At 40.3% G+C, this 27,276-nt stretch overlaps 2 protein-coding genes across 6 annotated transcripts; one reads left to right on the top strand and one right to left on the bottom strand.

Moving 5' to 3' along the window:
• Nucleotides 1-88: 88 nt before the first annotated feature.
• On the bottom strand, nt 89-27,134 carry LOC136777966 (pro-interleukin-16-like). Of its 5 annotated transcripts, none has more exons than XM_066734545.1 (5): nt 24,820-27,134; nt 5,545-5,664; nt 1,080-3,002; nt 517-715; nt 89-229 (listed from the first exon to the last, which is right to left on the bottom strand). In XM_066734545.1, exons 2-5 carry the CDS (start codon nt 5,660-5,662, stop codon nt 181-183), a joined length of 2,289 nt encoding a protein of 762 aa, XP_066590642.1. In that variant the 5' UTR covers nt 5,663-5,664; nt 24,820-27,134; the 3' UTR covers nt 89-180. The 5 variants fall into 5 exon arrangements, with proteins under 5 accessions (XP_066590642.1, XP_066590653.1, XP_066590645.1 ...); XM_066734556.1 differs by lacking the exon at nt 24,820-27,134 and adding an exon at nt 20,343-24,797; XM_066734548.1 differs by lacking the exon at nt 24,820-27,134 and adding an exon at nt 5,726-6,043.
• LOC136775257 (venom acid phosphatase Acph-1-like) lies at nt 12,622-17,937 on the top strand. The gene is made up of 7 exons (XM_066729848.1): nt 12,622-12,752; nt 16,292-16,450; nt 16,523-16,639; nt 16,704-16,972; nt 17,031-17,317; nt 17,394-17,608; nt 17,752-17,937. The coding sequence occupies exons 2-7, from the start codon at nt 16,343-16,345 to the stop codon at nt 17,905-17,907; spliced, it is 1,152 nt and encodes a 383-aa protein (XP_066585945.1). The 5' UTR covers nt 12,622-12,752; nt 16,292-16,342; the 3' UTR covers nt 17,908-17,937.
• Nucleotides 27,135-27,276: the final 142 nt, after the last annotated feature.

Genomic DNA, 27,276 nt, shown 5'->3' with positions numbered 1-27,276 from the left:
TATTATACAAATTATATATAGATACGCTGGGCGATGCACGAGATTCGCATATAAAGAGTTATTAAATAATATAATTTTATTTTCAAGACACTTTACAAATTTACAGTATGTACAATCCTTCGTATTTATACACCGACTGTTTGCTTATTTTTACAATTCTCTTTTGTACAAACGTTTATATTACGAGTCCACCAACAGAAGATCCGCGCACGATTTCGCCTTGATGACTCTGAAACAACAAAAGAAAGCAAACTTTATTATTTTATTATTGCTAGACAATTATCGTTAGTTTATCTTTTACTTTGTTACGTATATATAAATTAATTTGTAACTATGTCGATTAAAGATTGATTAGGAGAAAATTTGTTATATCGTATTCGTGTAATTAGATCTTATAATTTGAATAAAATATCGATATTGTACATAGTAAAATCCAGTGATTATTAATTTTAATAACTTTTCATCGATATTCATTGGGTTTTCTATTGTAATTAGTCTACGAATATGTACACTTACTGAGGCTCTCGATTTTTTATTCTTCTGCACAAATGCAGTGCCACGGAGCCATTCTTAATGTGTCGAAATAGCTGAACGGCTTCCTTGTGTGTCAGATCGTGACAGACTTGACCATTCACTGCCAAAATCTCGTCGCCCGCTCGCAAACGACCATCTTCCGCTGCTTGACCAGCTGGTAGCACCGATTTTATGAAGATGCCTGAGAAAAAATACATGAACTTAAATATTTCCCATTGATGCGATTCACGAGAAACAGAATTTCATTCCTGGCAAATGCTCCAACAGCGGCAGAAGCACGAAAATAAATGAAGATATTCGGAGTATGTGCCGGGGGCATTTGGAATACGCGTAGGAAGCCAAAATAAAGCAGACTGGCGCTTATAAATGGCGTCGGTTGGTTTCTTGGCATAACATTTACAAGTTCAACGACCGTGTTGCGCACTGTCGATAAATTGCAAGTACGTATAAACGTGGTTTCGAGTTTTACGCGAAAGTTACGACTAAAAGACCGCAAGGTGGGCGGATCCTCAAGGTTTTTCAGTATTTTTAATCTCTCTGCTTACCGATGCTTCCCTTGGGACTGTCCCTACCACCGACAATGGTGAATCCCAGCGACTTCTTGCCAGGTCCTTTCTCGAAAACCACGGTGAGAAAAGTGGAGACGGTGCTTCTGGGTCTTCTGGGCAAAGTGCAAAAATTCGAGATTCCCTGCGAAGAAGTAGAGGACGTCGAACTGTTATCCATGTTGCTCTTCTCCGAGGAAATGGATCTGTTCGACTCGTTTTTCCTGTCCCTGCAATTTCTGCTGTGGTTCTTCCTAAATCTCGGCGAATTTTCCACAATGGTTCCGTGTCCATTTTCCATGCTGACGTTTTCATAATCGACGCTGCTCTCCTTCAGCTTTCTCGGAGCGTCGACTCCGGTGTATCTGGAGACCACAATGTCCACTTCGCCTGGTCCACTTCCGTTGCCAAGGATCTTCCTGGCCTCCGCCATACTTAGTCCTCTCAGTCTCCTGCCATTTACAATGAGAATCTCGTCACCGATCCTCAGGGTACCCTCCTTATCGGCCAAACCATTCGGAACCACGTGAGCTACCAAGTAACCAGGACTGGATTCTGTTGTTTTAGCGATGAAAATTCCCAGGCACTGATCCGGCGTCTCCCTAGGTAATTTAACCACCATAGTCTCGATAGTGCACGTTTTGCTCCTAACCACTGGTAAGGCTGCCGATGGCTTTTCCAATTTAACCTGTTCCCTCATCAATTTCAGGCTCTCCAAACTCTTACCCCTATCGAGACTCCTCGACAGTCTGACCTTCGTACTCGACAATTTCCCACGTGAATCCAACTCGATCTCTCTCCCTATCAATTCGCTGTTGGCAGCCTGACAGATTTTCTCCTCCTTCAGCTGGTTTGACCTTGAGATGTCCTTGGAACAAGAACTACGATCCTTGTCACAATAGACGTCGAGGTTTGAGAAAAGTTTGGTGGTCCTCTCGATATCTGGCATGGAACCGGAAGGTCTCCTGGGCGGAAGTTGAGGCGGAGACTCCAATTGTGGGCTCGCCAGTAAGCCGGAAGCTCCACTGCTGCAACGATCATCCAGGAGCGAGCTAGTAGCAGAGTCGTTGTCCAGAATACCAGAATCGTTATCATCCTGATCCTGCTCCTCGTACAAAGGATTCGTCCTTAATTCGTCCAATCCTGGCAAAGTACCATAAGAGAAGCTCCTCAGTCTACGTTTCTCCCTGTCTTTACCATCCTTCTTGTATATCTTTGCTATCAGTTTGCTGGTGGAATTTTTCAGGTACTTATCTTGCATAGCTCTGAACTTGGCAGCTAAACAACTGGTTGGCGTTATACTGTCGAATTGCGCGGTACTCTTGAAGGTCACGTCGTTTGGGCTCGCAGGAATCTCCTGTACCCGATGATCAGTGGGATTTTTGGTTTCCTCTTGGAATTCCTTACTCGTCGTCCATCCTCTGGTAGAGAATTCTTCGTTGGGATTCCTCGATTCTTTGTGCTGGTTCCGGAAGCCAAGGAAGGAAAAGTGCTCGTCGCTCTTTCTGAAGGGCAATCTACTTTGAGATTTGGATCGTCTTTTCCTCTTAGCTTGAGTCTTCTCCTCCTCCGTTAAATCCTTCAGATCGGTTTCACAGATCGAGCGTCTGAAATCGTTCCTGGTCAGTCCTCGATGGCTCAGCTCGCACATCGAACGGAACTGGCTCTTCTCCGTCACTTCCGGTTCCTCGATCTCGTCATCCTTGGCCTCTCTGTCCTTGAAGAAGCTCAGGCTCGTGGTCTTCACTCGATCCAGCAGTGGATTTCGCTTCTCGCAGATCCTCTTCCTCTCCTCGTGAATCTTCTTCTTGTTCTTCTTCAGCGGCCTCTCCGTCGTCACTTGTGACGTCTGCACGTTGTAACAGTTCCGTTCCGATTCCGAACTCGAGGACTTTCGTCGACTCCATCTCACTGGTGACATGTCTGCAAAAAATACAACCATTTAATTTCCACACTCTGTATTTCACATTGTCGACAAACTTGTTTACAGATACACTGTCGTAGTTGTTAAATTTCATGGAAATCCCGTATTTGCCATAATCGCGTGGTATTTTGAACCTTTCCTACTGGAATATATCGTAATTACGTTTGAGGAAATCGATGAAAGTGAAAGTAGCAGTGTCGTGCCAGCAGTGCATTTTTTACGGCGGTAAAAATGGCGAAGGAACAACAAGACAAGTGTACTGCGTGGAATCCAAAGACGAACTGAGAGTCTCTTGACGATAGAGAGTTTCTTTCACGAGGCGTGTCGTTACTGTTCGCCAGTGGGACAGTCAGGATGCGTGAAACAGGACATCCCGTTCGAGTGATTCGTCAAACTATAGTTATTTCTTTCGAGTGAAGATAATTATGTTATTCTATACCCAGGAAATAAAATTGCGACCAAGGATACAAATGATGTTCTATGATCTTTTGAGTTTACATGGAAATTCTCGTTAAACTTGTATCCATGTTAAACTTATCAGTTTAATTTTCAGTAAAAACTATTTAATTAATCCGGTTTGCTCGAATTATCTTGCCAAATGGGGCTCGCTTTGGAATAAATAGAGGTATTATTACTGCATTAAGAGTTTCCAGCGAGATCCTCGTTATACGTACGCGTTTACCCAATTATGTAGGATAGCACACGTTGCTAGGAGCAACTAACTGTTTTTCATTATTCTCAAAGAAAACGGTTATCCGGGGGTTTCGATAATTTTCATAGCTTTGCCAACGAGACTCCGTTGCGTCATCCTTAATCGCCGCGAGTTCTCTTTCCTTTCTTTTCTTTTTTCCATTTTCTTTTTTATTCATGGTGAAATCGATAAAGAATTGCGGTCAGTCGTATCACGATATTTACCTTCGATTCACGTCGACGTTAATTATTGCTGGAAAAAAGATGGTACGACGCGGTGGAAAGCTTATCATTCTCTCTCCACGAAAATGTATAGTTTTGAAAAATAAAACTCTTAATAAGCAGGAATAAAAATTGAAGCATTCGATAAATCCGAAGAATTCCATACTCAAGCTTTAATCGAAGGATGTCATTTCAGTGGAATGGTGATAAATAAATATTTCATTCTCAACGAAGGTCTGGAAATTCAATTAAATATAGTAAATAACATAATGCTTCAAGTTTAAACGAAAGTATATATATATATAGAAATTCCTAAGAGTTTTATTTGTCTAACGGTTCTTTAGTCACAGATACTTATCGTTTCGCAAAGAAAATGACGTGGACGAGACAGAAATAGTAGGTCAGATTTGATTTGGCCAGTGGCGAAAACCACAAAGAGTCTGCTTCCTAGAAAATAGTTGACTAATTTATCGCTTTGTCTCTTTCCAGTTTTTGAAGAGTGACGAAAATAAAGGAATGTATAGAAGAAAGAAAAAGTGATGAAAAGAAGGAAATGAAAAATGAGAGCTTTTAATGCATCACTCCTCTGATTGTAGGGGTTATACAAATTTGCTCTCCATTCAATTCTTAGCTATTCATTGAAATGAGAGAGGAGAGGGATTTGCTGACGTGGGAAGGTTCTGCTGTTGGGCAAGCACTTTTCATGTATGCGCAGCACCTGTTGCACGTAAAGTGCAGCCAGCTGCAGTCATTGCGTCAAATAAAACGTCCGTTATTGTAAAATTACACACGCGCTTCCACCTCGTCTTTTTATGAATTACCACAAATTATCCAGCGAAAACCAACAACTCACGTATATCACTCAGCCACCCTGCAACTAATTGCTTCTTCGATTAAATCTTTAAATAACGACGCGTCTTATTTTTGCAAATAATTAACTTGATTCATTCGATTACAGGCTACAGAAATATTCACATAAAGGTGCTAAATAACTGAATTTACAAAAATGATAATATATAGAAAAAACTTTAGGTGGCTATCACTGGTAAGGTTAAATTGCAGTGGAGGTTCCATGTCACGTGGAAATCACGCAGGTTCTCGTTTTCTTTCCGTTTAAATCGCCAACATCCTGCGGATCGTTCGTGCAAACCGTATTTTATTTCTACCCCCCCCCCCCCCCCCCTCTATGAGCCACATCTACGAAGTTTCTTATTCCTCGACAAAAAGTCCTCGTTTCTACATGCTTCATAAATATTATGGTAGAAAATAGAAGGAGGTATACGTTATTCGTCATTTTTGCTTGTTTTCTTTATCAAAGCAGGGAAGATTGATAAGAAAATTACCGGTGATGCGGGATCTCCGGGAGAATTGTAAGCTGGAAAATTGGCGTGGAAAGTGAAAGCGAAAACCTCGAAAGACCTCGTGACCTATTATCCTCTTTGCTGTTTTAAAAGAACCTCTCCCCCAAAGGACTATATATATTAATAAAGTATTATAAATACGAGAGGAAATTTTTTTAATAAAAACGAGAACGATTCTAGTGTAATTTTAACGTTGAAAGCTGCAGTAGAGGAAGGATATCGTGAGTAGCCGAGGGCGATTGCAAGGTGAAATTCTCACAATTCTTACCTCTTTGCTGGGTGGAGGCATGGAAATGATAGGATCCTCCATCAAGGTCCTCCTCGGTCTGCAAAGGACTCAGACTGAGAAGTCTCGGTGCCTCGTTGTGGCCTCGAAACCAACGCATCTCTGCAAAACAAACAATAAATCTACCATAAAAATCACGCTCCTACCTTCGTTCTTCCTTCACCTTTAAAATGGCGGATTTCAGCATGAGAAATAAAAAAGGGTATCAAAGTGAATAGAGAGACTTTTAGATGATTCGACGATGTGACTTGGCGATTGGTACGAGTCAAATTGGTACACAACTCTCAACTATTCCAATAAGAGCTGAAAAAGCAAAACTGCCGAGTGAATGGATCTCGCGCGTGAACCAGAGGGACAGTTTCCGGCGCGAGATCGCTGAACCATAGCTGACTTCGCGTCGCACAAAGACACACACTGATATCATCTCGCGCAAAGAAGAAAGATAAGCCAGCCAATCGGCCTTGGTGTACCAATAGCTAAGGCACGCCACGAATAACTGTTTTCCTCTGCCAGCAGTGCCAGCGCATTTATATCTCTCGCGAGAAATAATACAAGTACTCTATTTGCTCCTTCACCATTCTTCACAATCCACAGATTAATTTCCACAAAAATATTTCATTACTACTTTTTATCATCCCTTGCTTTATCATTTAATTTTTATACTCAGAAACTTCTATCAAACCAATTCACAATTATTCGTAATATCAATCCATACTACGAACAACTATTGATTGGAGCATTTTTCTCAGCTACTTTTTGTGTATTTACTTTATCCCCCAGTTTGTATTTACCCTTATTTTCACGAGATGACATGAAGTTGTAGTATATAGAGATAATAATGTATTGTAATTTCTACAATGTATTCAGGATTCAAGGATTTTTATCGATAGTCGATGTAACGAGTTAATGCGATTGTCTAGCTGGAATTTAGTTATCGAGATATAGATACAGAGTCCGACAAATCGTGTTTTTCCTCGGCGATAACGGTTTCGATGGTGCAGGAACAAATATTTGCGATGGTACCAATTTAATCGGAAGGCCAGCACTGCGTTAACCCACTTTTAAAATCACACTATAGTTGTGGCAAGCCGGCAACGGTAGCCATACGACTAAAAGTATAAAAAGAAAAATATATATATAGTAGTGTCGTGAAAAGGATTTTCCGACCTGCTTTGCCGGTACCGTTGCGAATATAACAACCAGTAATAAACTTGTCCTTTTCTGTTACAATTCCGCTGTTCCTAGCTAGCATTCTTCGCCAATCATGAATTTCTCAACATATTCCCCCACCACAACTAGCAATTTTCTCCAACGTTACATTATAATGCTCTAAAAATGATTATACCAATAAAAAATCTTTGTTGCGTTAAAGCTCTTATATTACAGTAAAAAAAAAAAAAGAACTCTCCGCTTCTTGCCAAATCGTGAAAATATGCGGCGAAAAATAAGAGTTGAGAAGGCAAAGCGATTTCCTTGTGAAATGAAAAGTGAACTGGAGATAATTGTGCAAGAGAATGATTTCCGTGGTTGATTCAATGAGAAGACTTAATGGTACGAAAATAGCGTCGCATTCTTTTGTATGCTAATCAGGAGAAAAGGAAAGTTTTATGAAAATGCGCTAAGCTTTCTTCGGAAAGCCTAACATAGTTTTCATGAAGAATCAGAATTTTCACAGCCTAATATGTAACGACGATAAATGAGTCGGATGAAATATGTGACAAGAGAAATGTTAAATGATCTCTAAAATTAGAAGTTTATATAATCGTTAAAATTGGTTGGGGGCGTAATGTAGATCTTAGAAAGGCATAATAACGAGAAAGGGTTAGAAATTCGAAGAAAGAAGAGAAACTTATAACGCAAATAAAACATAATTTTATTCGATTCAAATTATTTATTGAAAAATGCAAGAAAGAATTTTATTTTTCCTGCAAGGTCGCGTGATGACGAATGGTCCTGGAAGGTTGTGTAGACATTTTGATGAGAAAATGTTTAGCGAAGAATGCTCATTTCCACAAGTCTCGGAGATTATAATGTGATGATTAATACTGCAAGGGGTTATGCAAGGTGTTAATGCATCGATTACCAACACAAACGCATGTCTATTTACGGGACGGGACGCTCCGGAAACTTTCTCCGATGCAAATATCGGTCCAACCTTTCCCCACCGAGACCCACTCGACTGCTTTTCACTTTTCATTGATCCTGTTTCTCCAGAATCAACCTTCTCAACTACATTGCTCCTGAAAAAACGAACAATCCTTTCTTCATTGTTTTTATCTAAATAAATCCGTTTCATTGATCAAATTCGGATAAATTTTTGCAACCAGAATGGTAAACATTTTCATTGCAATAATAAGTTTTGTTCTTCACTGGAATAAAAGCTGCGTGTTTACTAGTTGAACAATTCTTTTAAAAGCAATTTACTCTTCGTTCTAATAATAATTATGATTAAACTTTTCCCATTAATTTGTTGTGTACATCTATCCACAGGTCAATCAAATTTCCGTAAAAAGTTAGCGTTTATGGAAATGTTCAAATTTTCACTTTTCATTGAGAGGTTGAGGGATCGGTGTACCTATACTCGAGTGCGAAGGATTTCGAGAGGCGGCAAAAGTTCAATGCCACGTTAACAAGACGCGATCACCGCGTGCCAGCTGCGAGAATGCAAATGTGAATGTGCACGACTCACTCGTGCACGCGCGCATATACACACACACACACACACACACACACACGTAGACATTCTCTTATAATATACCGTTCTCTCTACACCTAGAATTCTCTTTATTTCTCCCATCGATAAATCATTTTGTCCTCCATCCCAAGATTGTTTAACATGCGGAATCTTAATAAGCTTTTAAATCATCTCAGGATACTCCTAAAAGTTGTTTCTTTTCCAATCGTCCCTTCCCTTCCGATACCTGGTCGTTCAGAAAAATTAATTATAAAGTGTTTATTTCATCGGATTTTTTTTTCTAATTCGAAAGAGCCGAGGAGCAAAATTATTTCAGTATTGCCATAGTAAATCTGGATTTCTTTCCCTCGAATTATTTTTGATACGTAAGAATCGCATCAAATCCGTAACTACTTGGACACTTTCTATACGCGTTGTCGGATCTCTCAAAGTAGAAAGTGTCAATAGGTCTGAGCGTAACTGCCGACACTAAGTCGATAAACTCGTAAACTTTCGCTGATTTTTATATTATTATAATTATAAATGCTATATAAATACAACCATAAAACTGTAATTTCTGAAATAAAAAAATTAGTGCTTTCAGCGTATCCGGAAGTATAAACATAGAGGATATTTTTATCGTCGAACCTTTAAGAAAAATGACGGTGAGGTTCTAACAGTATAATTATAAGAAATAAAATCATATATTAGAAAAGTAAAAGGGTACAGCAGGAACTACAGCGTCATTTGCATGGGAACCTAGTTTATCCTACTTGGTCACTGATCAATTAAACTTGCCAAGGTAATGGTTGGAATAAAATTGACCAACAAATATTCCATGACCGATTAAAATTTTACAGGCGTTATCGCTTCAAGAAATCATAGATTATCCCAGAAAATTAATTTTTAAACGATTTTAATTCCCCATCCGCGACAATAATAATAATTGTGTAGAATACCTTACATATAATTATAGGTACAAAAGAAAACAATGTTTTTCAACATTGATCATGCGGCGGCTGCACGAAAAAAACTCGCGATTCTGTTCGATAAAAAGTAGGTATATATACATATAGGTATATACACATGCATATACTCGGAGAATGTTGTAAATTCGTTGCATAAATCCTCGAGTTTATATATGGACGATTTCACGGTGATTCTAGTACGCATTGGGGCGGATCAAGATTCGTTGCTGCATGGGGAAAATTGCCAATTTTTATCGTTTCACGCGTGCCCGTGTAGCACGCGAGGAATAACTATATACTATCTGTATACGTATCGCTGATCGAGAGGGCAAGTGAAGTTGAGTATACGATTGAATTTCTTTTGAAAATTTTCGATAAGAGTTTTTGGATGTTTATTGTGGCCGGCGTGGATGCTCCGTAGAGGAGTAACACGTGACTTCCGTAAGGAAGTAACGAGTGACAGCTGGGAAAGCGTGCAATAAGGCGTTTGGTAACCGCTCGTAAAATGCTGAGCGTTGCTACCGGCTCGTAACTCGGTTGCTTCCTAAGCAGCGTTCTTACCTTTTCAAGAGCCTAGGGTTCTCCACTACCAGTATCTTGTTCGTAGGAAAACTTAAAATACATTTTTTTTTTCATTTTTAGTAATAATTTTTAATAGTTAGGGAGACCGGAAGTTTTCCAAGAGGCATTTTCCTTTATTCTTTTCTTGACTCGGATATGATTTTTGAGATTCGTTTATACACGCGTCTTTGTGGATGACACTCGGCTTGAGATAGACGAGAATGTCGATGCGAGTGAAGAAGGAATTTTCTTTCGAGTGTTCGAGCGACGATGCGCGAAGGTGAGTTTCTCGGCACGCCTTAATTAGCCGCGCGGCGATGCCTAACAAAGCTTAACAAAGCGAGCGTAACGCTGTCTGGTCACTCGACTCTTTCGCGCGCGCGCACACACACATCGAGCGATATACCTTCGACTCTTTTCCTATTTGTTCTCGCGCAGTCGAGTTAGTACACCTGAAGGAAGAGATGAACTCAAACGAATGCTCGTGCATCTTTGTATAGGAATAATTAAAGCATGGGTATATATACAAGGGCGAGATGAGTTTCCTTTGAATTTATTCAATATTGTAAAAGTCAGAATTTATTTTATTTTCTATGAGAAATAATTTGCAGGAATTAAATCGTTCTAGTGCAGAAAACTGCAATTGTATCCGCGGTGTCTCGAGTCTTCCAAGAACGATGACCGACTAGAGAAAGTCTAATTTCAAGCTTTTTGCGAAGACCATCGTTCCGGGAATGACGAGTAAGGACTGAATTCCTGCTGGAAATGGCAGATGCCACATAACGAAGATCAAAGTATTTGTGCCAAGTTTACCATCAGACACCACGTTTTAAAACCTTGGAATTCGTGCCAGTCTTATCCTGACCTTACTACTTTTCAGATTAATTACCGCCAATCGCTGCAATTTGCAATTGTAATAGTCAGATAAAAAAAAGGTACCCTTTTAAAACAAGGAAGTACAATTAGAATGTGGAGGACTGGTCGGTAATGAGTTTAGATAAACTATATATATATGTATATATTTGGACAAATTGTAAACGATACAAGTGTAATGTTTTATTGCAGAAACATTGTTAGCGAGAAGAGGGATCGAGACAGCAGACAATAGTGGTTTAGATTTTTCTTTCTGGATGGAAGAAAGTTTTTTATCGAAGAAGGAATTCCATGGTTCAGAAAATAGCTGCACCTAAATTTCTTGATTGCACTCGAGTCATTTTACGAGTCATTAGCTGTTCGTGCAGCGGGTAATGCATTCGGGAGAGCTACATCAGAGCTGTTTGTAGATTTAAATCGTTTGTAAGGAAAGCGAGTAATTAAGAACACCTCGCTCGAATGAACTCCTGTTAAGTTTCTTCGTCGCGCTTTTCAAATTTAATCGGAGTGAAGAATTTTCCATTAGTCGGAAGGTTACACCTTGAACGTGAAATTTACCCTTACGCGAATTACGATCTTCGTGCCGGCGCGGGTCAGCTCTCCCGATGCAGAAACCGGAAGCTAAGAATCTCGAGCTCGCGTGCAAGTAGCAATCGACACCTTCCAACCTGACCACTACTGGCTAATCTCCGAAGATATCGCGAGGACTCCACGGCTCCACCTTATCGGCCAATGAAATCACTTCCGGAAGTTCATTAAAAACCAACTGGAAAATCTATTCCTCCTATCCCCATCTTGCAATTAGCAGCCTCGGTCGAATCCAATTAATTACGATCCCTTATACGAAACGATTCAACGTTAAACTATTTAACAACGTACACCGTTCGAGAGAGAAAGAGAGAAATGAAGAAAAGCGTGCGTATTTCAGATTTAATTCCTACCTATGCTTCGTTATATACGGTAAATGCTTGCTTATTTATATGTATACAGATTTCATAAATTTATAGATCCATGGACTTTCTCCGCTGATATTCGAGCTTTCATTTTAGGGCATGGAAAATCGAGCGTAAAATTGATTGGCTGGTAATTATTCGGTATTTGAATTCCTATATAGGTGGACAGAAAAAGGGAGCTAGGGTGAGAGGGTGGAGGAGGGAAGATAAATAAGGGAAAAAAGGGTTGACCCTTTAACGACGTGGTAGCTCACTCTGGGGAACCTCGTGGAAGCGTTCTATCAAGGTCGAAGCAGTCCTTTTATTTTCCGGGCATTTGACGAGAGCGACATGCCAGGAATTCCTCGCTGGAACAGCCGTGTAACTTTGCCTCCGTCCGTGGCTTTATACGCTCGCGCATATGCATGTGTACGTGTCCATACGAACCAAGCATGAATAAGCTTAAGAATATATCCCTATTGGTGCTCCATGCGCGAAGCAATAAGCCTAAGGGCATCGGTATCTTTCTACGTACATACAACTGAGCTCCTGCATTGGTACTGGTGCAAAGTACACGAGCACAGGCCAAAGCGTGTTTGTACTGGCGGCAATACATACAACATATATACCTATAGCTGAGAGGCCGATGAGTACCCGATATGCTGAACGTAAATAGTGCATGCGATCGAAACATCCATTCCCTGGCTATTAATGTTTACAAACAATCGCCGGATTACGTAAAATCCACTGCGGAACAACGCGCTGTCCGTGACTCTGTTACACCAGGGTTCAAGTTCGATTCTTAGTAATTGTTGAGCCGAAGAGTCGAAAATATCGTTCGTAACGATTCGGGCTCGCTCGACAATTATCGACTGCGACAATAACACCAAATCACCCTGACTCCCCATTCTTTATATCATTGCTATCTGCTGAATACAAATGCCACGCCTACTTCTCGCTTGACCTTTGTATTCGCTTAGCATTGTATAAAACGTTGGTACCACATTCCGCAAGCACCAAGCGTATTATTTTGCCTTGGAACATTCTCCGTTGGGGAAATTCACCAAGTCGTGAAAATCGTTCATATTTTTAGGGATAGCCAATTACTTGGAGATCGTCTCGAGTGGAGGTTGGATTGTGTGCGTGCGTTCGAGATCAAAGTGCAGAAGGAGTCTATGCGAGGTAAGTTTTGGTTCGGCTCTCCGATGGGCCCACTGGTATCGCGCGTCACGTTGCTCGTGTTAGTAGAGGACGGGGTCTCAAGGCCGGTCAGCCAGCTCGAACTCTCCAGGATTCGATTGTATTTGTGTTCGTGTTGCTCCTGCGTGGATATTGCTACCAGTACCAATACCAATGGCTGCATCCAGTGCTGGACTCTGACGTCAATTGGTATTTCTCTTGGTACCATTTTGCGTTGTCAGAGTTTATTGTCGGTTGCATTTATTCGGCGCGTCCCGAAGTTATCTCGAATTCCTCTTCGCTATTGGTCAGTACTCCGTGCTATTCTGGTACCTCATCTTCGTTTTATTCCTCTATTGGTGAGGGCTACCTGTGTGCGTGTGAGACCAAAGGACGAGGCTCAAGGTCGCCGAGGCCCTTCTCCTCGGAGACAATACTGGATTCTATGGGGATTTCTCGAATGCTGCACTTTAGCCACTACCCTAACAGCCTGCATCCAATCACCGTGAATTTTTATATACATTCGTCTCTCATCAAGCATCGAACGTCCTATACACAACAATCAATATTTCCAAACCAATATTTTTTTCACTGACATTTCGTAATATCTCCCCACATCCACGATATCTCTCTTACGAAATTTCATGTCTCGTCAACGCGTTTTCTACGCATCGAGACGTCAGAGGTCCATTATAGTACTGATAAAATTATCTGCACAAGTTGTTCCAGAGTAAACTTTTAATCCTTCTCCCGGCAGCGATATAGAGAGTTTTGGACGTCACCTTTTGAAACTTGGACAGAGGTCATCGAACCGAGACAAAAAAAATGGCAGGATTGCTCGGAGAGTCATTGACGTGACTCACGGTGATTCAAGGAAGCAACGTACTATTTTTCCGTCCAGAGTGCGTGAACTTAAATGTATCATTTCCACATTTCCTACCCATAAAGTTCACGCATTTGCAAAAACAACAGTTTATTTTTGTAACTGTTCCCCGTCGCTATTGCAAACCATCTATACTGTCTTCATGGGACAATCATCGAAGCGAAAAATTTATCAAACGTTGTATCGAAGTTTGGAGAGATATTGAAGGTAAAACGAGTGTTTCTTGGGATTTCAGAAATTTTTAAATAATCCATTTTCCCACACGAGACACTTTTGTCCTCTGTTCGCCTCGAGTATTACGTGTATCTCGGGAAAATCATCCAGACATTCTCGCACGAATCCATGCACCGAGAGTCATGCTGTAATTCTCTCTTGTCTCCTATCTCAAAACATTCGATCCTACTCAACCCAAATATTTCCCCATTTCATTCAGAAATAAATCTCACGATCCTCTTTCGAGCCTTATTTAATTAACAAAGTAATTGTTCTATCGTCACTCGGCTATATACACATATTCTAATTATATAATTTTATATTTCTTAAGGAAATGCGTTGACAAACCTAACGAAACTCCTTATTACATTATATATAGTTTAATCGTTTAAACTACTTGTTTGAAATCCAATCGATAAATTCTTATGACAAGCCGGTCGAGCAAATTTGATCGATTTATTTAGTTGATTTGCATGTAAGAGCGAAAAGAGATGAGATGATCTAACAGATTAGAATTTCATTCTATCGTTTGTACCGATGGACGATGGTTTACTTATCATCGCGCTGGAGGCTGTGAAATTCGTCGAAGCGATTCGATATATATATTGTATATACACACTATACACGATATTATGCATGTCCGGGAGGCATCTCGGATGATAAGACATATCGCGATCTGATAAAACGACTGACGCACTATTCTCTGGTCTTTCCCGTTGCATTCGGTTAACAATGTTTTTCTTCAAGCACTTTGAAAAACTAAAGAATAATTGCCCTCGATCGTTATATCAACAAAATCCATTATTGTAAAATAAATTTGTTGGAAGATCTTCGTTGATGGATGATTTTGTAAAAGTTATTGAATTCGACCGGAAGTAGAGGAGGGATGATGGCTGAGCAAGAATTACCCACACTACAACTTCCCCTCGGTCGACTTTCCGGTTTAACCGCTCCATCTTCTAATCGTTCCTCTTCTGCAACTTCTCTCGATAGCACCGACCTTGGAGTTCTCTGCCTCCGGCCAGAAACGGGCCATAAACTTCTCGCTATTCTTCAGTTCTTTCTAAGCCTCGTCCAGCCTAACGAGGTTAAAACGAGTCTACTCTCCCCCCCTCCCCCTCTATTCTCGCAGTATCTAATACCAATTTGATAGGGTCCAATGTCACATGTCAAAGCACGATTGCCCGAAAATATGGAGAAATGGACGTTGCTTCCGTACGGAGGTCGTCGATTATCTCGGGTTGAAGGTCGAGAGATGCTCGAATGAATGAGAATTTAGAAACGAACTGGATCGAGGGAAAGAACCGTTTGAAGGGGGGAGTAATCGGATTGCGTTGCTGCACGCGTGTCCAAAGTGGGTGTTGGCCACGGCTAAATCGCAAGATTTCCTGATCCCGTCATAGCACGCGTGTGACCTCGATCGCCATGTTTTACCTGCATCTGGCCATTTCTACGACCGACATACTTCGCGTCATGTTACTGCTACTCACGCGAAAATTTGTATTCTCCAGTCGAATTCTTAACCAGAAATGACCTTTTTATCGGGACGTTGACTTTTACCATGGCCAGACAATCTTCTTTACTCCCTTTCTCTTTTTTCTCGTATTTTTTGCCCTTTTGCTTGATAACTTCATATGGGTCCCATTCTCGAAGCATCGCATCGTTTACGTGATCAATGACGCAATTAGCATAAAGATTATCGCGAGAGAGCGCTTTAACAAGTATAGCATAAGAGCGAGCTGGCCATTAGAATCGTAAAATGCGTCCAAAAAATTGTGTGAGTGATTTATGATGTTTTACAGATAAATTATTATTACTTTTTGTCAAGAACTTCATGCTTACATCATTATTATTTTCTGAGAGATAAGATATCCCCCCCCCCCTTGATCCTTTCACCCTCGATTAATTTATTTCAATTAGAGAATTCCTATATTGAGTTTGTGATCTTTGTTGATCGATGCACCTTTTCTTTTTGTTGGTACAGCTGATGGTTCTTAAGTTGTTTTTTACTCAAAGAATCATTTTTAATATTCTGTTTGTCCTTCAAGAGTAGCGGCCTTGTACCTAGAGATATATAGTAAATGTATTTTTGTATTATTTTATGATGCTGAAATAAATTAATGATTTAAACTTGATAAGCTGTTTATTTATTGTAGTAAAAAAAAATAACGCTAAAGTGGGTATAATCATGAAAGATTTAAAGCACATACACATCTCTAACAGAAGTAGTGTGAATGAAATAGGATTTATCATTTCTATGATTGATTTTAACGTCATGGAATAAAATAGTGATAGAACTGATAGTTTTATTTCAGAAAAAAGTTTGAAAATATCGGCAGTACTTATACTATCAACCACTTTATCTTATCTTAAATTCTTATACCAATCTCGAGTTTAATATAAATTGTTTGTCACATAATTGAATCCTCATTCCGTGTTGTATTAGGGTAGGCTGAAGATCGTTGATATTTGGACAGATCAATTCCTCGTTTACAAGATGGTGCTATATCGTTTGCTCCATCTAGCTGTTTTATCCATTTTTATAACTCCCATTCTCAGCTTCGCCTTGAGGAATGACGACTCCAATGTAATATTCTTGAACGTGGTAAGTTTTCACACGACTTTACTATAAAATTTCACGCGATCATCGATAAACAATTGTAACAAATAAAATTAGCTATTTAGACACGGTGACCGATATCCAAAAAATACTGCAGGAGATTCCGAGTGGTATCCCAATGATCCGCACATTAACAACACGTTCAGTCCATTTGGTCCAGGACAATTAACACTGGTACGATGTACTATCAGAAAACAATGTTGATAAATGTATCCAACGATCGATTCGTATTTTTTAGAATGGCAAAATGAGAGAGTATAACATTGGTAAAAAATTACGAGAGCTCTACAACAAATTTCTCGGTGTTACTTACACGCCAAACCTAGTGGCAGCACGTAGCACGAACAGTGACAGAACTAAAATGTCCTTGCAACTCTTACTGGCTGCTTTATACCCACCACCACCGAATCAAAAATGGCATCCAGCTTTGGATTGGCAACCGATTCCTTATAGCAGTGTACCAAAACCAGAAGATGGCTTGCTACAGCCAGCAGAGGCTTGTCCACTGTAAGATAACAATGAATCAAAACAATTCTTCATTTGTAGCATTTCGTACAATTTTTAGGTTCAAAGAAGAATATGAGGCAAATTTACAAAGCAGCGAAGTGCAAGAAAAAGTTGCCGCTTTCGAGACAGACATGGAGATGCTACAAAATTATACTGGCAGGAATATAACAACTGTCAAGGATGCCTTCCATTTGTATCATGGTTTAATTGCTATAACAAGATTGGGTCTGCCCTTGCCAGAATGGGCAACTCGTACACAACTCTACCCTGAGTCTATGGCTCGTATGGCAAATTTACAATACAGTTTGGAGAGTTATAATACCAAGTTAAAACGACGAAATGGAGGTGAGCCATATTTTTATTTTGTATATTTTTTCATCTATACCATGAGATATATATACATAGGTATATTTGCCTCCAGGAATGTTACTGAGAAGGATGATAGATGATATGAACAGAATCGTCGCCGGAGATAAGTCGATGAAGGGTAGAAAGCTTAATTTGTACAGTGCTCACGAATCCAACATCAATGCTTTTCTGCAAACTTTAGGAATTTTGGAGTCTCCACATGTACCTGAATATTCCAGCGGTGTCTTTGTGGAACTTAGTCAAGAAGAGGGAGAATATTTCGTTCGTGTGAGTAAAAATTAACGCAGACTTATATTTAAACAATTAATGATATATTTCATATTTGTGAACTCATTCATGATTCTTTCAAAAGCTATGTATTCAATAAGATTTTTTATTTGCTCGTCAAAATTTTTATATGTCTGTTTTAGGTATTTTATTACCTGGGTATTCCAGCGATCGTCAAACCAATGACCATACCAGAATGCGCATCTAAATGTCCTTTGAAACACTTTATTAAATTATTGAAAAAGGTAACACCTGCGGACGAGGAACTAAAATGTGATAAAACTAGATCTTCTTTGTAATTATTTGTTACAATTACGATTGAATTCTTATTTTCTCAAAGCTTATTGTCTTTCGTTCACTCAGAAACACAAAAGAGAAACATATTTGCGTGGGAAATTTGAGATTTACAGGGGTTAAAGTCATAAACAGCTTGCACGCTGCGATCTTGTTGGAAATCCCAGGCCCGAAAGTTTGCCACGTTGTTGCATAAGTATGAAGTTACTGACTCGCCGCGGTGAAACTGAGCAAAAATCTCGCGCCTGAAAGAATCGAATAAGTATACGAGCGTGCTGAAATTTCATATGGGATGTTCCTGACTAACGAGAATTCTTATCTACTACGAGCCTCGTCGGTTCATCCGCGCTGAAAAATAAAACTCGTAAAAAGTCGAGATTAATTTTACGCTCGTAACCGCCAGGTGCTCGCTCTTTGATTAATTTTCAACGCCCAGTCGCGCGATTTACCGACGAGATTACAGAAACATTGTAAATTTTTTCAAGAGAAAAATTCAAAAAGGCTGAAAAATAGAATTTTGAAAAATAATTTGTTTGATTGGTTAACCGAGAAGGGGGAAATAAATGAAACAATAAATGTGGGATGAATGTAAAAAGTCGTTGGGTCTGTTGCGAAGAGATTGAGGTTATGTCAAGAGATGTTGCACTGGATTGCCGTGGCGAATGAAGGAAAGAAAAAAGAAGTGGGGATACCTATACGAAGCAACGATTTAAGCTGGGCTGGGAATCAATTTGATGCGGCGCGCGCTGCGAGCTGCGATGGGAAGAATTGACGGAAACCGCACGACACAACCAAACACATTTCGTGACTCTTGAACTCGCACGTGCCACCACAGATAGGTATATATATATATACAACACGCAAAATCAGTCACCGTCCATTGCTCGTGAAAATTACAGTCTCTCGGCAATCCAATTGGATTTTCCATCTCCCTTCCACCATATATATATATATATATATATATATAATCATGCTCGCCAGATCTAGATTCGACTATTCTTTCCATAATATCTCTCAATTCCATCGTCTTACGCTAAAACGTGTTTTCATTTGTCCTGCACAAATTTACCGAGGAATCATTCAAGCGTAAAAGCACGCCCGGAACCCTTATCATTATCATTATTCGCGCCATTTTATTATTATAATGCACGGATTTCGAGGCACGTGGATTGTGCAACGCGAGAAAGTCCACGCTTGATTTCTCGCTTTGGCTACAAGATCAAAGCCAATTTCGACAAACTATTCGCGCTTGATTTCAAATCTACCACGCGTCTGCGTAATTTTACAAAAGGCGCACTACGTGTAAGATTTTGTAGATAAGGTCTTGTTCATTGTGCTGTAAATTCAGAACAATGAGTTCTATTCTTGCGCGTGCTATATTTAAAAGATCTTTCTTCCATATGTATAGAATTTAAACTTTTATTTTTCAATTCTCATTTTTGCAGTTTTCTCAAGAAGTCTAAAATATTTTTCAAAAGAAATGTACGGTATTTGCTTCCTTTATATAATGCCAGCTATTATTTTTTTATCAATGTATATTTTGCTATTGAAAGTTTGATTTTGCCACTCGTTTAAATTGTAATATTTTTTCTAATTGGTGTATATATATAGAAAATCATCGATAGTAAGTCAATTAGGTCGCTCGTTGTGCTGCCACTACACATGAAACGACGTGAAAGTCTGGTAAGCAAACGACCGGTCATTTTCAATGAATTTCAGACAGAGGGCGGGCTTGACTCATCGTTTCACTGACCGGAAAACGATCCCTGGACTCTGCTACTCGATGGACCAAAATGGCTCTTGATAAATTACACATTTTCCCTTTCTCTCTATTATTCATATAAACAACAGCTATATTCCCATTCCTACATAGTAGTTGATTTTCCTTCGAGAAGTCCCTCCGTGTAACGCCATGATTCTCCACTACGATAAGAAGCTCGAATTCGTTTAAAAACGATGCAAATGATAAATTGACCGATGGAAACTTGGTCCAACCACGCAAGACCCAAGTAAATTTATCAATGATAAAATATATTATGATTAATGAATTTTTTTATATAGGAATCGCTTTTAAATTATTTTCTTACCGAAGTAATTACCTAATCAAGCAAGGAATCTATGGAATGTAGGGAGGATGGGTAAGGGGAAGAGGCGGGAGGATGGGGGGAGGGGGGAGGCATGGGAGACTGAACAGAAGGAGAGAGATCTATGGCGCTCGATCCCGAGTGATCCCGAATGATCCCACGTCAGGATTTCTTTTCGCTGTGTTACGTTACCCGTTACGGTTCTTCGATGCCAGATGAACGAAACTGGATACCCTCGGAACACTATATATCGACACTTCCACCTAACTTGCCATCTAGTTCGCTCGACACGAACACACCAAGTGACCGCGAAAAAATGCTCCTTGCGCGAAGGATCGCTATCTCTATTGATTTACCTCGTTGCGCAATCCTTTCCCAGATGCAAAACTCAAGATTATAACACTCGGCATTGCAGGTATATCCAGTCTATCGACAATATTGAATAACCAACACAATTTCTTCCATTGTACATAATTCTCCCAAAACCATTAAACTTATTGCACAATGTCAAGGAAAACGATATACGTGACCTGCGAAACAACAGACATTTACTTTTCAACGGAAGAATAAACTTTACTACACCCGCTTCTATTCAATCTCCTTCGTGACAAGGTGGAAAATACCAAAATGCGAGAAGGTTGAATCGACCACGTGATTCACGTTGAAAACAAAACTTATCACATGCGATTTCCATCATTGTCACCGACTATCGCGTTTTACTTGTTCCGAGAATAAGAACGACCTCGTTAACAGTGCGTGATCGACATAAGTTACGGGATATTCTTCGTTGGATTATAAAACGATGCTATTTTTTTTTAGAATCTTCCTGCTTTTTTTTTGCTACTATATGACGTTAGATTTTTCATTTTTTTTTACCAAGTAATTGCTAAGCTGACACGTTAAAGGGACGCTTCTCGGACGTTTACGTATATGTTTCAGGAAAGGCGCGAGAGAAAGAGAGAGAGAGAGAGAGAGAGAAAGGATATAATATCGTTGAAGTAGCGCGTGGAGTGAAAGTCCGAGCATAACGAGTCCACGAGCAGTGCCGATACTTGTTTTACGTGCCACATAATTAATGTCGTTTCGTGGCAGAGTCTGGAACTCTTTTCGCCTGACTGCCGAGTTACATGATCTCTCGCATTCTCTGACCAATCAATCCTATAGTCGAACCGACCAAATTGAAACAGCAACTACCGCGCGACTATCATTTACGATAAAACCAATAGAAACCCTTTTGGACTATAACAGTTTTTATTCCAACTGTGTCCGTAGATCCTTGCGTGTTTACAAAGAAAAAAAAAGAGTATAACAAAGTCCCGATGCTCGCTCCAATAATCGCAAATAGCTTCATGCACCTTTAACTTTCGTACTTCTTCCGTTATCGTGCATTAAGCTATAGTTATTGTTTCTTACCGTAAACTTTTCCACTCGTGATACACAATGCAGGATGAAGCGAAGCGATTCGCGCAAGAATAGCCGAGCTGAAATACCATAGAAAACTTTTCAGAGTCGCTCTGCGCGGAATTTACGGGAAATTTGTTTGTTTGATCTTTCTCGATGCAGATCGGGCTAATGTCGGATTCCTGCAGACTCGATGGCGGCTGCCTGGAAATCGTCAGGAATTTATAGCTGCTTGCCGCGCTTGTAAACAATAAAGCAGCACGAACGAGACGGTGTATCGCAATCTATCCGGTGAAGAGCTAAGAAACCGCGGACGCAGGATCTCGAAAGAAACCTGAGTTTAGCACGGAACGCGCGAGAGTTGTCAACAAATTTCTAACAATTGACACAATTTTGTAGAGGAGCTGTCTATATGCTCGAAACGCTATAAATTCACGAAAATAAAGTCGCTTGTATTATCTTACCACGTGGATTCGAGGAATATTCCACGGAGCTGCTTTTTTTCTGCTTTTTCTCCCGTACCTTCTCCACTTGTTTTCGCTCGATCCACGTTGAAGGAAAAAGAGGAGAAAAATGGCAGAAAATGTTTGCGCGATGTTAGCATGGAGAATCGTAAATTTGCCAGATAATACTTTCGAAGCGTGGAATATACTGTATATAGGTAAGAGGCACCTAGACAGCGTCACCTACGAATATATCTTCGTTCCTCTTCCCGAGCGAACCTTCCTCGCGTCCACCATTATCCAACGATATAAATATCTTTTTCGCTTTGCGAACTCTTCTCCTCTGTTATTTATATACATATATACGAATACGCCTTGGGCTTACGTTTTATACTCGCAGATGCTAATTGGCCCTAGCCTTTCGAATTTCGTGCCGAAAATTTCTCTCTAACCTCACTTTCTCGATTCATCTTCGTTTCTACTTGTATCATTTCAATACTGATCTCCCCCCAACTCTGTGACCTCTACCATTTTCCCTCCTTCTTCCGCCACTCGCCAACCAGGCCTCTTCCTTCTTGCCGTTTATCAATCTCCTCGTGTACAAACCTCATGGAAAACAACAATGAACCATTAACGAGTCTAGTCTCATTGTTCGACCAACCTGGGCAAACTAGCCAGATTTCCGAGAATCCTCGTATATCTGCATGAGACAAGAGAAAAAAGTATATTCAAGGATTCCAGCGGACTCGTTGGAGTTTCTTAATCTGACTCGTTCAAGGATTAGTCAGAGGGCAAAGTTCCACGAGCGAGGAGAATTCCGAGGCAACTCGCGAATTCGAACACCGAGGCAAAAAGATCCGGCCTCCACCGCCCGCGCCATGCGAGAGCGAGAGAGAGAGAGAGAGAGAGAGACCCCCGAGCCGTGAATAGCGAATACGCGAACACGGAAGGATTCTCATTGTTGAGCCGGCTATGGCGCCCCTCTCTCGTTAATTATGAATAATATGATTACGCTTCGTTTTCCCATGGTTTCCCTTTTGTACCGACCGACGAAAAAAAAAACCAACCAAATTATTCACAGAGGTCGCAATGATTTTACGCGGTATAATTACTGTGAGACGCGTAACATCGTCAATTGGTGCTTTTTTATTACCCTCTTCTCGTGAGATCTCCGCAGTCAACCTCACGTCCGATTTGGCTAATTATTTCTCTGCTGAAAACGCGCGTGCCCCATACTCCGCGGTTAAATCAATTTATTGCATCAGACTCGCTCGAATTGTCTCGGATAATAAACCTCACCTATATACCTGGCACTCATTGATCCAGAATTAATCGACACTCGTGCAAATCTGACGCCATAGGATAAAAAGAACAATGAATTAATTATTAATTAAAAGCCGCGCGAGCAACGATCGATCTCACTCGCTTCGAAACCACATGCAGGGACTAGGAAATCATTGAGAATTGTGTGTTGTAATCGGAGTTTTGCCGATGGGATAAAAACTACCAGAGTTTGTAAATAACTGTATACCATCTGGTTGATTGAAGGGTCACGAGGAGAAGTTGAGGTATTCGGACGCTTTGATATTTTCTCTCTCGCAGTAGTTACGGATGTCTGACGTAATCTTATACGTTGAAATACTCTCGGACTGTTTTTTTCTCTCTCCGTCTTTTTAGTAATTAGCATGTGCGAATACATAGAAGAAAAGTTGCCAGCTGAGAAAATTGAAAAAGGAGATTAATTCTCCAAGTTCATTAATTTTCTTGAACAAGTTAAATTACTTATTGTATTAATTTCTATTGAATTTCATTCAATGCTGAGATTGCAATTACCAGAGTCATGTCTAACGCAGGGAACAAGAATGGAGATGGTTCGATTACAGGTGGAATTCAGTTTCTATCGAATTAATATGCGAGGACGTTCGCGGCATGGGGAATTTGGTGTCACTAGGTTCTAATCCCAATTAGACACATAATATTATGTAAACATTTCTACTTTCTAACCCGAAGTATGCCACTACTGCAGCGTGTCATCCTTCATGGGACTAAAAGTCTCTTACCAAAGAAACACACAACCTAAATAATGAACGTCATATTTTCTTGCTTTGTGTAACGTGTTTTCTTTTTTCATAACGCCGGAGCATGAATGTCAAGGTAAACCACGAAACCTAATCGTAATGTACCGAGCTGTGTTTGGGTTTTTCACCTACGAAGATTTACCAATCCTCCAGTCCGTAGCACTAAACAGTGAAAGTGAGAGATCCACACGTTTTTATTTCCATAAAATTATTATTATCAGTAGATACAGGGCCTATAGTATGTTCCACTAATGTTTGTTCTTCCAACAGGCTTCGGTATAAAAATATAAAAAAATTTGGAGAATTTTCATGTATAAAATTCAGTTTTATAGTCGGCTAATTTGTTTCCTGAAACTGCAGTAAGAGGATTTTGTTGATATAATTGTGTTGTGACACACATTACAAAATATAGACCAAGAGCTGTTTGCGGGGTATAAATGAAATTAAATTGCACTTTACATTGTTCCGCCACGTATTTTCCCAGCCTGAATAATTAAGTCTGATCTACCTTATCTCGGATTGCCCGTATTCAGGGGCCAATAAAAGCCTTGATAACGGCTCAACGACCGAAAATATTACGGCAGCTGTTGTTCAAATATTCATGAATTTGTTGAAATGCGAGAAGATTCACCGTTAATTAAAGCGCGCAACTTTTGTACACTTTATACTTTAATTTACGTGCTTCTCGGCGAGTGGACAGTTCGCTATCGGCGTATCAGTCGTGACTCCAGTTACGATCGATACGCTCGCACATTTTTAGATAAACTTTGTAGCGATCCATTTAATCACACAAACAAAGCTCATGCACGGATACAACGGAATCTCGAGAGAAATAATTTTTGCAATTCTAAGCGAAGATTCAAGGAACGATTTCCAAAGAGGCTTGAGTAATGGAAGGTATTCCGGCTCACCTGACAATTCTCCAGGAATTTCAGTAAAGATCCTGCAGCATCCTTGCAGAGAAAGGAATTCACTAGTTCGCGGTGCGATGAAAATTCGTTCGCGAAGAACAAATAGCAAGGTAGGAGGATTGACTCGGTGTTTTATTGATGAATCCGGTTTTTACTGGATGGAGGAGAGGGAGGGAGGTGGAGGATAGAAAAAATGGCGAGGAAAATTCGTACGAGGTCCGAGCGACCGAGCGGGTCCGAAAGCAACTGAACTCACTGAACGTGTTTGTGGTTGCTCACGGCTCACGCGCCTTCACCGGCCAATCTCTCCTATCCCTACTCTCCGACGATCTACTCCTCTGGCTCTACCGAGGCGAGTCGAGTATACCGATCGCTACGCCGCGGTCGCTGCCGCGCCAGCCCAGCCTGCTGCGCTGCCTGGCTCATGGCTGGCCTGGCTTGCCCAGCCACCAGACCCGCCAGGCCGACCGCCGAGCATCGTTGACGTTCGTTCGAACCAGCCAACTCGTGCTGGACACTGCACACGAGGAATTCCTCTCGAAAAGCACCCAATCATTTTCCAGATTTTATCTCTCTTATTCTCTTGCTCCACCGGTCGTCACAAAAATTGTCACATCAATATCGAACGAAATACCTGCAATCTCCGATATCTCTCAGCGATAACGCCTGCTTTTTAAATCTCCAATTATCCATCTTTTATGATTTTCCCCAGAAGAGAGATTTTTTCGTCGAAATTGAGATCGGTAAGAGAAATCGGTATGGAAACTCGCCACTTTAGGCGCGCGGACGTGAATCGCGATTGTCGATCGAGCATTCTGCATGTTTTTCATCGTCCGGTCTTGGAAAATCGGATGCAGAAGAAAATCGGCATGGAAGCTCTGATGGCTCGAATGTGGTTTTGTCCGATCGTGGATTCTGCGAGCGATGTTTCTCGCGTTTTTAGAGCTGACTAAGGCTCTCCATAGGTGGTTGTGACCGGTTTTTTTTTTGTCACAGAGTCGCGCCGATTCCGATGAAGCAGCGAGTCGCCGCACGGCGAATGGCGATATAATACCAAACAGGACCGGCATCGGCACCGGCACCGGCACCGTCGCGGCGGCAATAATTAAATCGGGACACACAGGCCTATTCTAAGCCTCTGCTCGGTTCGTTTCACCGACTGACCGTCGCGCTTCCGCGCTTCCATCGTTCTCGCGTGATTTGTTCGTGTGTCGTCCGACTGTGCTGTCCTATGCTTCGAGCATTGAAACGCGTGTATCGGTGACATTGACTGCCGGGAAACGCTCGTTAAACTCCGCATCGTTTTAATCGTGTCGTTAACCCGAATTAGTCTCTCCCACTCGCCGATAAGCTTAAATTTCGCAAGAGAGATTAAAGGATGATCAACCCAACGATGGAAATGATTATCTATAGTTATATTTTAAGTAATCGCGTGGCTTTGTCCTTTATACCATATTACAATAACGACGCTTAAAGTTCATGAGGATAGCTGGAATCTTTTTATATAGGATACATAACTGTTCCCATATCGTCTATCCGGCTAAATTTGCATGGAATGATCGGAACGTCACGCTTCAACGAGGATCCGCCATAAGTGCACATGAAATATCTTATTGGTGTTTGAAGGACACGTGCGCATGCAGACCTTAAAGCCCCACACCGAGGTGGTGCACACGAAATATAATCGAACGTTAAGCTCTTTCAAAATTACACGCTTATATACCTTTCCCTCACTCTTAAAAGAACTTAAACTTGCATTCTTTCGTGAGCCTCATTCTTATAAGTTTAAGTTTAAAGAAACCAACTTTAACGCAACGTAATGATTGGCTTAAACTGAAACTTAAGTTCGGCGCATACGAAATTATGTACAAATATATCTCGTAAACGCTTGGGTTGAATCCTGCATTTATGTATATGGTGTCTTGAAGTGCTCTCAAAATCCGCTCCAAGAATATGCAATGAATATAAATACACATTACAATATTTTATTTAAAGAACTTTACGTGACCTTGTACTTATCACAATAATGCCACTTAAAGTGAAATCAATCTTATGTTCTCCTTGAAACATTATAAATTTTATTCAACACTTTCTGTTTATATTTTACTATTCCTACAAGATAATAATGTCATAATGAATAAGTCATCCTGTGCATTCATATAAGCAATGCTAATACTACTATATTTTTATTATACTTAAAAATGATAATGTAAAAATATACCAAGTCCAACTCTTCTTTAAGCGAAGATTTAAAATTCCGACGTTTCAAAAAACTGGAAAAGTATGCTCGGTGTCTGATCTTCGTGTATTTTATTTTTATTACTTAGGATGAGACTCTATTAAATTTACTATCTGTGATACAAAACATTTATTATTTCCCTAGTCATAGTTATTTATATATTACAAATAAAAAAAAATATAATACCAACTTCAAACCTACTTCAAAATAGGATAATT

The sequence above is a fragment of the Prorops nasuta genome, unplaced genomic scaffold (genome assembly GCF_024137725.1).
Source record: "Prorops nasuta isolate Cenicafe-Biocafe unplaced genomic scaffold, Cenicafe_Pnas_1.2 PNAS00002, whole genome shotgun sequence".
Classification (NCBI taxonomy): Eukaryota; Metazoa; Arthropoda; class Insecta; order Hymenoptera; family Bethylidae; genus Prorops; species Prorops nasuta.
Note: the sequence above shows the minus strand (reverse complement) of the source record. Positions and strands in the feature narration are given on the sequence as shown.